Raw genomic sequence first — 9,882 nt, forward strand, 5'->3', positions numbered from 1 at the left:
ATAGTTCAGTTCTATGCTAACCCCTCTGCGCATTGGTTGCATATCGATCTCGCATAAAGTTTATCTGGCAATAGCAAGCAATCGGCTTCCGCTAAGCCACCAAGATTAAATACGAATTATAAAGTTTAACCCGAAATCTCATTTCATTTTTGAAACACATAGGTGCCAAAAAAGCTTGGCATCTCAAACATTGGTGACCCCGACGTGATATAAAACCATTGCTTAATCGCGTTCCGTTAAAACACTTATTATTTATACAATATTTTGTTGTTGGGTAGTTTAACTACCAACAAATACATTTGGGTGCACGTTGAAAAACAGTTTAAAGTGCAAATTCAGTGAGAGTGCGGCTGGAATATTTATAGACAAATTCCGGTACTTTAAGCGTCGAATCTCTCATTCTCTGCGCAGCTGCAGCCGCGGTTCTTGACTTTTCGTGTCTTGCATTCTCGCTCTCGCGTCTATACATCGTCGCTTAAGCGGTATTTCATTTTCCGTTGTTGTGTCGAATTGCACAACGGTTAACATGGACAACGATCCGAATACAGGCGCGGGCGGAAATATTGTGGTGGCTGATTCCAGACTGAATCTGTATAAGCGTAAAAGTCAGTCATTATATGATCGATTGCACAGGCTTGGCGAATCCTTCGCGGGGAATAAAATCGATAAGCTGACCGCCGCGGAAGTCGAGGTGCGCCTTGATATGTTGGCAGAAATTCGAGAGGAATTTAATAAGGCCCATAATGAGTTGGAGGCTCTCGATCAAAACGAGATTGGGAGTGAGCTGCGCGAAATCTTCGATACTCTTTTCATATCGTTGAAAGCTGAGTTGCTGGCTGCTGTTGAAGTAAGCCAGTCACACGCCGCTGCCCATTCTACGACTCTGCCAAGCCATTCCGGACATAGTACCATCATCATGGCTCACAAGCAGCGACTTCCTAGCTGAAGGTGCCTAAATTTTCTGGTGGATACGTCGAGTTCTCGGATTTTATGGCAATGTTCAAATCGGTGATTGAAGCGGATGAGGATCTCAGTGACATCGAGAAGTTCCAGCACCTTCGCTCTTGCCTCGCTGATGCGGCTTTGGATTCGGTTCGATCGTTAGAGCTCTCCAGTGCCAATTATCGTGCGGCTCTGGATAAACGCTTTAATAACAAAAGACTTGTTTTCCAGGCACACATCAAGAAGATTCTTGGGCTAAAGAGGGTAGACTCGCCTTCTGCTAAAAGGCTTCAGGAGTTTTCGGATGCAGTCAATTTACACATGCGAGCGTTGCAGACATTGGGAACTGCTGAGGAGATTTCAGGATTCATGGTCATCAACATGCTGCTGCAGAAGTTGGATTTGAAGACGCAAACCAAATGGGAGGAGCACACATCGTCGGATGCTATACCTACCGCAGAGGAATTCTTCGAATTCTTGCAGCAACGCTGCCAGAAAATGGAGCGGTTGGAATATGCTACAGCGACACACGCTAGTAGCGATCAGGTGGGAAAAAGCCATTCCTATACGCAGGTTAAGAAAACGTTTGTAGCTTCGAACTCTTCCGCCGACCCGTCTGTATGCGTCTTTTGCCACTCAGCGGGCCATGGAATATACTCGTGCAAGATATTCGGAAATCTCTCACCGTTGCTGCGCCACAAAGAAGTGAAGAAGCTTTCCCTATGCTTCAATTGCCTAAAGCCGGGCACCGGACCCGCGCATGCAATAGTGGAAAATGTCGAGTATGCGGCGGTAGGCATCATAGTTTGTTGCACTTCGATAGTATACAGCCCACAACACAAGGCTGCCCAGGTATTACTCCTCCCGATCTGGCCGTTCAACCGGACACTCTTTCCGTTGCTCAAAATTCTGCTAGCAGCTCGTCTCTACCTTCGTCTACCTCTCTTGCTGCCCAAGGTCTTCACTCTGATGTCGTGCTTCTGGCTACAGCCGTGGTTCTCGTAAAGAATCGGTCTGGCGTTTTAGTTCCTTGTCGTGCCATCTTAGATTCAGGATCGCAGCTGCATCTCGTCACATCCAGGTTCGCCCAGCAGCTTCAGCTTAGGAGAACTCAATCGTCTGCACTTGTGTCTGGGGTGGGCGATACCAGCGTTTCTACTGAGGGATCAACCATAAGCATTTGTATGCATTCTCGCACCTCTGCTTACACAACTACACTTACTGCTCTCATCGCCCCCACTATTACCGATTCTCAACCAAGTATGACAGTAAATGTATCCGATTGGCGTATTCCATCTAACATTCAGCTCGCTGATCCTGCATTTTTTAATCCTCAACGGGTTGATCTTCTCATTCGTTTGCGAGCGTTTTTTATGATCTCCTCTGCGTAGGGCAAATCAAACTCACCGATGGACTGCCTCTTCTGCAAAAGACCCGGCTTGGGTGGATCGTATCTGGCGGTGGACAGAAGGTATCAAGCTCGGCGCTTTTGGCTACGCACAATTGTCCAGATTCGATAGCTGAGATGGAAGCAAGGTTGGATAAAACTCTTCGTATGTTTTGGGAAGTCGAGAATTGTGTGGAGGCTGGGTTGAATACCAAAGAAGAAGACGATTGTGAAGCACATTTCGTAAGCCACCTTTCACGGTTGCCATCCGGGGAGTATGCAGTTCGTCTGCCGCTAAATAACAATACTGATCGTTTAGGAGAATCTTATGCTCAGGCTTATCGACGGTTCATCAGTCTGGAGCGAAAACTGGAGCGTAATCCTACACTCAAGGAGCGGTATTCCGCCTTTATGAGGGAGTACATTGATTTGCATCATATGCACCAGTCCTACCCTCTTGGCTCAGCTGCTCTGCGGCAGGAGTTTTAAGTGGATGACCTTATTTCGGGCGGTAATTCGGTCGCACAGGTCATGGACAAGATGCACCAAACATCAGCTTTACTGTCCCGTGGTAATTTTAGACTTAGGAAATGGTGCTCCAGTCACCAGGACGTACTTGAGGGAACCCCTGAAGATGACATAGAGAAGTTACTAAAGTTTAATGATGGAAGCGACATTGCCAAAACTCTCGGCTTAGCGTGGGACCCTGCTTCGGATCAGCTGCTTTTTGCCTTGTCCGCACTGGACACAAACTCAAAGCCATCAAAGCGGTCGGTTTTATCTACGATTGCGCGGTTCTACGACCCTCTTGGATTGATAAATCCAGTCATTGTCAGGTGCAAAATCTTCCTTCAGCAGCTTTGGAGAGAAAATTTGGATTGGGATGAAAGCCTACCCTCAGCGTTGCATTCAACTTGGATGGACTGGAGAAATAGTTTGGCAAGCATTTCTCGGATCTCAATTCCTCGCTTGGTTCTTCGTTCTAGTGTGGCTACAGAAGTTCACGGATTCTGTGATGCCAGCTTGGAAGCATATGGCGCTTGCGTGCATGTCGTGTCCAGGGAAGCCCAGTCTTTGAGCCACGTTTTGTGCTCAAAGTCGCGAGTGGCTATATCGATTCCTAAGCTGGAATTAAGTGGAGCCCATTTGCTTGCGAAAATCATGCAGAATGTAAAGGACATGGGAATCTTTACAGGTCGGTTCTATTGCTGGTCGGATTCGTCAACAGCATTATCTTGGATTAGGGACGAGCCAGCTAAATTTCAAGTTTTCGTGGCAAATCGAGTGGCATCAATTCAGGAGTTGACGGCAGCCATGGAATGGCGCTATGTTCCCACCTCTTTAAATCCTGCTGATATTCTCTCGAGAGGCTCGCTTCCCAACCATCTTATCCAGTCAGAGCTATGGTTTCACGGCCCATCCTTTTTGCTAGGCTCCAAGGATAAGTGGCCTGTATCTCCATCTAACAACATAGCAACTTTGGAGCTTCGCAAGAGAGGATTGCTAATCACGTCTCCACATGCCGATCTCACGTCCGGATGCAAATTTGCGAATTCATTCTTTCGCATGCAGCGCACATTCGCCTACATGCATAAATTTATACATCGTCTTAGGCATCCAGGACTCACCGTTTCTGATATTCGGCAAGGAACGCATCTTCTAATTCGACACATTCAGCTGGCAAATTTGTGGATGGACATAAAGGAGATTCGGCGCAATGGTCAAGTCATGAAATCCAGTTCTATTAGTTCGCTCAACCCGTTCATCGATCATTCTGGACTACTTAGAGTTGGAGGTCGTCTTGGCAACTCATCGCTAGGATTTGACGCTCAGCACCCGCTCATTCTGCCAAAGGGACATTCCATTACCTTTGCGCTGATAAGATATTATCATGAAAGAAACCTCCATGCCGGACCTCGCGCCTTGCTATCCAAAATTCGGCTGGAATTTTGGATAACACCATTGGAGGTGTTAAGGCAGTGTCAAGGGTCGTCAGCAGATGTGTGAGATGCTTCAGGACTAGGCCGCGCATGGTAGAACACATCATGGGAGACCTACCTAAGGAACGTTTGGAAGGATCTCGAGCTTTTGAAGTCACTGGAGTAGATTACTGTGGACCTTTTTTCTACCGATCAGAAATCCGCACGAGGCCTCCGATCAAGTGCTACATTAGCGTATTCATCTGTTTCACTTCTAAGGCTATACACATGGAGCTCTTAAAGGATTTGACCACCGCATCGTTTCTAGGCGCACTAAAGCGTTTTACTTCCACTCGAGGAAGGCCAAGTCAAATTTGGTCGGACAATGCGACAAACTTCGTTAGGCCAAGAACGAGCATCTGGAGCTAAAGAAGCTTTGTCTGAGCGAACCGCATATGAAGGAGGTAAACGAATCCTGCTTGGCTGACTCGATCGACTGGCGTTTCATCCCACCTCGCTCTCCGCATTTTGGCGGGTTGTGGGAAGCGGCCGTGAAGACCGCAAAATATCACCTGTACCGCTCAGTTGGACCATCTGTGCTTAGCTTCGACGAGCTGCGCACTCTGATCTGTCAGATCACTGCAATTGTTAACTCTCGCCCTTTGCTCTCGCTTTCAGAAAATCCTGATGATTTAGACGTTTTGACTCCTGCTCATCTGCTTTTAGGCGGCGCCCATGAGCAAATCCTCGAGCCTGACCTAACGAAGCTGAACTACAATCGTCTGGATGGCTGGCAGCGGGTCACCCAACTACAGCAAATATTTTGGAGCCGTTGGCGCGAAGAGTATCTCACTCTTTTGCAAGAGCGCGCGAAGTGGCGTACCCCCGCGCAAAACATCTGCAAGAACGACCTCGTTCTGGTGAAGGACGAAAATCTTCCTCCAAGGGTTGGCCACTGGCTAGAGTGGTCGATGTCGTTTTGGGCAAGGACGGAGTGTGTCGCGTCGCTGACCTGAAGACATCCTCAGGAAACATCAGGAGGGCCGTCACTCGGCTATGTTTGCTGCCCCTTAAGGAATCTGTTGAGAGATTAGCTCCCAACGGGGGAGTATGTTCGGGCCTGCCGCTGAAGAATAACCGTAACTTTAACATTATTATTGTATGAGCAGAGAGAGCCGCCTATGTTGTAAAACGTTGACGTTCTGCAGAGCTGCTGCGCTCTCCCGCTAAAGGAGCTCTCTGCCGCCGCCACTTCGGCAACTACTTTGATCTGCTGCCGCCACTTCGGCAATCACTTTGATCTAACGCCGTCGTCTATAGTTCAGTTCTATGCTAACCCCTCTGCGCATTGGTTGCATATCGATCTCGCATAAAGTTTATCTGGCAATAGCAAGCAATCGGCTTCCGCTAAGCCACCAAGATTAAATACGAATTATAAAGTTTAACCCGAAATCTCTTTTCATTTTTGAAACACATAGGTGACAAAAAAGGTTGGCATCTCAAACAGGGACATTTAATACGCTGCTACACCCTAAGACATATTGCAATTGACTTGAAGGGCGAACAGTAAATTTTGAAAACGTAGACAAATCAGCGGCAATAAATCACGTGCGCTTCATCCATTTCATTGGCTTTTTATTTCACCAATCTAAACGCTTTTGTCTTGCCAGCAAAGCCTTCACCTCGTGGTCTAGTTGCAGCTGAGGGCTGGCGGACAGCTCTATGTAGTTGGGCACTGTGGAGGAACGCCTATCCATGCAGGCCTCCTGAAACTGTTGGACCAACTCTTCGGCTATGTTCCCTTGGGCGGACGTTGTCAGCAGATCGAAGGCCGTGCCTTTCAGCGCATCAAACTGTTTTTTTTGTCTTGGCAGTGACCTGCCTTTGGATGATTTCCTTTTGGACAACAGGCGAGCTGATAGCATTTTGCAGGTCGTAGGGCTCAATAGTCTTGTGTGTGTCCTCAAGGAAGTTCCGCCTGCGCACTTCTATATGCATGCTCGGATTTGGACCCTTCGTTGCAGATAGTGGTTGCCGTTTCTTGTTTTGCACCGGCGACCATTTCGTCGGCGGCTTGGTTTTGCCGATATTGTCGGTCTTACGACGTGCGTAAGTGCGCTCCGGCGGCTTCACCCGTATTGAGCTTCTCAGATGTGGGCTTGCGTTCAAATTAGAGTTGGGTGTGCTCGACACACTCATCCTCGCGTCTGTGATGCTCAAAACTTCAGGCGGCAGAAGCGGAGGATGGGATTCTAAGCTGGAGTTCGAATAGGACTGGTTCACATGAAGAGATACGTCCTGTATCTCGGATTCGAATGGAATTGCTTGGCAACGCGCTGGCTCTGGTGTCAGCTCAACGGTTTTGTCGGCAGCGCGGATTCGACGAATAGAAAGTGAAGTTGGAATTGCTTGGCAACGCGCTGGTTCTGGTGTCAGCTCAACGGTTTTGTTGGCAGAAAGTGAAGTTGGAGTGCTCCTTGCCAGAGGTGGTGGTAGTGTAGACGAAATCATCCTCTTCGGTGCTCGCACCGGCGGACTGCTCACAGGTTGAACGGTCGGGTATGTGGTCAAGCTGGACTCACTGCAGCACCGTCTATTCAGCATGTTTTGGAGGGTGATCCGGTCTTTGACAATCTGCGGTATGAACAGCTCCGTGTCATACCCCGGGCACTCCACCATCACCACGGCCCTTCCCGACAGCAACTGAATTGTGAATAATAGCTCCGCCCGCGGACTTTTGCTCACCACCGCCGGCAACGACGGATTCGATTTTGGTGGTGTGGGTGCCATTGTAATTAATTAACGTACGCCTTCCGATGGGGATAATTTTTACCAAAATTAATATCAATGTTGTAGCAAACTATTTGTGTGATGGCTGTGTAAAAGAACGATGTAAGCAACTAGAAAGAACAACTAGAATGAAGTAAAACAAACTGTGAACTTACTGGAATGTTTCCGACTGTTTTTGGAAAATTATGATAAAATTTGAATTTGTTGGTCGAAAAAGAGAGGCTTCGATTGTGCTCGGTGATGGAATTTTTATAATTATTATAGGGTTGCAACATCGATAGTTTTTTTTATATGGTTTTATCTCAGAAAAACGTCTGGTGCAGTGCAATACTAGGACTCCATGACTAGTTTGTACTATCCTACTCGTATTTTCTGTTTTAATTAAATTATCACCTATAAATTAAATATAAATGTAATGAAAACATATCGATAGTTAATGATATCGCACTATCGGCAGTCGATAGTACCACTAACCATACAGTATATAGATGTGCCAGTTCATACAACGAAAGCGTCACACACTGGCTAGCGCGTTCAGTACCCCAGAGTGACGTCATCATGAGAGAGAGAGCGCAGAGAGAACATGTTTGCATTTGTTAGTACACACGCAATATGTTTCGACAAAAATATGTGATTGTATGCTTTTTCAGATTTTTTGAACTCTCTCAGGTCTGGTTCTGTTTTGCCACCAGCATGTTTTAGTGTATGGGTGCACATGCACTCTCACGTACTTTGCGTGTGTGTGTTTAGTATTGCTGGCCGCTAGAACTGAAATTTGAGTTTGGTTCTTGTTTTGGGTCTTTTGATGGACTGACCTACCGCCACAAAATAAATGAAGAATGGGCAGGGGGTTGGGGTATGGTACACTAGGGCGCGGGAAATGAAATAAAAGCTGTTATTTGTTTGATTTATACCACAAAATATAAAATATTACAATAATATAATTACACATTTATTTCCTTATTTTAAACAGGTTTATTATAAATTATAAAAATTATGCAAACGCCGTCGGTTCCCGACTTTTTTGTTTATTATAACTAAAACAATGATGTATCTACATATATAATATAAGAAAAAATATATACATATATACTTAATGAAAACCAATTTGCAATCGATGTTTGCATTATTTACAGCGAAAACATATTGTGTTCGTACTCGTGACTAAAAGAGATTCCGAATTCAAACACAGACTAAACGAGGGGAACGTTGTGAGTTGCTGCGGAGACCGCAACTCTACATTTATACCCGATACTTAGTCAGTATGGCTCTCCTCCGTCAGACGCCGCTAATATTAAACGACACGACAAAGAGTGCGTGCGAGAGAGACAGAAAATCAGTCTGAGCGTGCCGTCGGGCGCTGCGTGGCCTCTGCAAATTGATTTCTTGCTTTTGGCAACAATTATGATCAGATCTGACCCAGATTCAGCAATCTGATAGATATGGTGATTTTCTCGAATGTGCAATATTGTGGATGCAACAGATTTTCGTCCTTTGTTGGGTCGGAAGGGGGTGGGGCGAAATTCGCAGATATACGTTTTGTATTGAGTTTTCTTGCGGACGAAGTCCGTGTTCTTTATTTGACGAATAATTAAAGACTACTTTTCAATATATTTTGAGGCCCTATTCTTACTGTGGGTTCGCGACCACGGAATGTTGCAGCGATGCAACGACAGCAGTTCAGCCGTGGCGAGGTATTTCTCGGAATCCCTCGCCGTTGGCGGATATCATCCAGACGCTGATCCAGCAGTTTTGGCGATCTGGAGCGGCTCGTGTCGGTTGCTGGTGTTTTGGCAACTTTGTCGTTAACTTACATACATTTTATAAAATTAAATAAAAAATCCTACTGCCGCAAAATTTTGAGCTTCTTCTCGTATGATTTTGCATTTTGATTCCCTATCATCCTATCTGTTAACCATTTACAATTTTTTCTAATCAAAATCAATACAAACTGATTGAGCAGATGATTTCGGTGTACAAAGCACGGATCGGAAAATTTAAACCAGTGTGCATATTTATCTATTTTTGACGTTAAAATTATACATTTTTGGACTATGCTTCTTTTTAAATTGAATTTGTGAGACTTTGCCTCGAAATGCCGATTAAATATATCAAAATAAAATATACGAATGTAATAAACTTTAATATTTATGTACATATGTATGTACATAAGATATTTTATAATTGAATTAGAAAATTTATGGGTATTGTCCATGAGAGTATTCAAGGTGCGACCGGCATCTAAATTTTGCTTTGCAGATTCCCGTCGGAAAGCGCGTGATTGACAATTGATTTGAAATATATGTCAAACCAATTCCATTTATATTTATGCATATTTATTTAAGTATATATGTAGTAGTTTAAGTTGCTTGATGGCAACGAGTAACATTTATTTGATAAGTATGTTGGACTTAAAATTATAACAGCTCCAAGTTTTACAAGTATGTTTGTAATTATATGCGTGCACGTCTGACGCGTGGCTGAACTGACAACTGACTGATCTCTCTCTCTTGCTATCGGCTCTCTCAGAGCCGATTACTGCTCTATCCCGACGACGCGACGAAAACACGACCGCTTCGTGTCTCTCTCTTTCCTTCGTTTCCTACATATATATATATTTTCTTATATTATATATGCAGATACATCATTGTTTTAGTTATAATAAACAAAAAAGTCGAGAACCGACGGCGTTTGCATAATTTTTATAATTTATAATAAACCTGTTTAAAATAAGGAAATAAATGTGTAATTATATTATTGTAATATTTTATATTTTGTGGTATAAATCAAACAAATAACAGCTTTTATTTCATTTCCCGCGCCCTAGTGTACCATACCCCCACC

At 44.8% G+C, this 9,882-nt stretch overlaps 1 protein-coding gene across 1 annotated transcript; it reads right to left on the minus strand.

The window, feature by feature from the left end:
• Nucleotides 1-5,866: 5,866 nt before the first annotated feature.
• On the minus strand, nt 5,867-7,291 carry LOC117190498. Its single transcript, XM_033395568.1, has 2 exons — nt 7,194-7,291; nt 5,867-7,123 (listed from the first exon to the last, which is right to left on the minus strand). Exon 2 carries the CDS (start codon nt 7,036-7,038, stop codon nt 6,097-6,099), a length of 942 nt encoding a protein of 313 aa, XP_033251459.1. The 5' UTR covers nt 7,039-7,123; nt 7,194-7,291; the 3' UTR covers nt 5,867-6,096.
• Between the last annotated feature and the right edge of the window lie 2,591 nt (nt 7,292-9,882).

Source organism: Drosophila miranda (genome assembly GCF_003369915.1).
Source record: "Drosophila miranda strain MSH22 chromosome Y unlocalized genomic scaffold, D.miranda_PacBio2.1 Contig_Y1_pilon, whole genome shotgun sequence".
In the NCBI taxonomy this organism is placed as follows: domain Eukaryota; kingdom Metazoa; phylum Arthropoda; class Insecta; order Diptera; family Drosophilidae; genus Drosophila; species Drosophila miranda.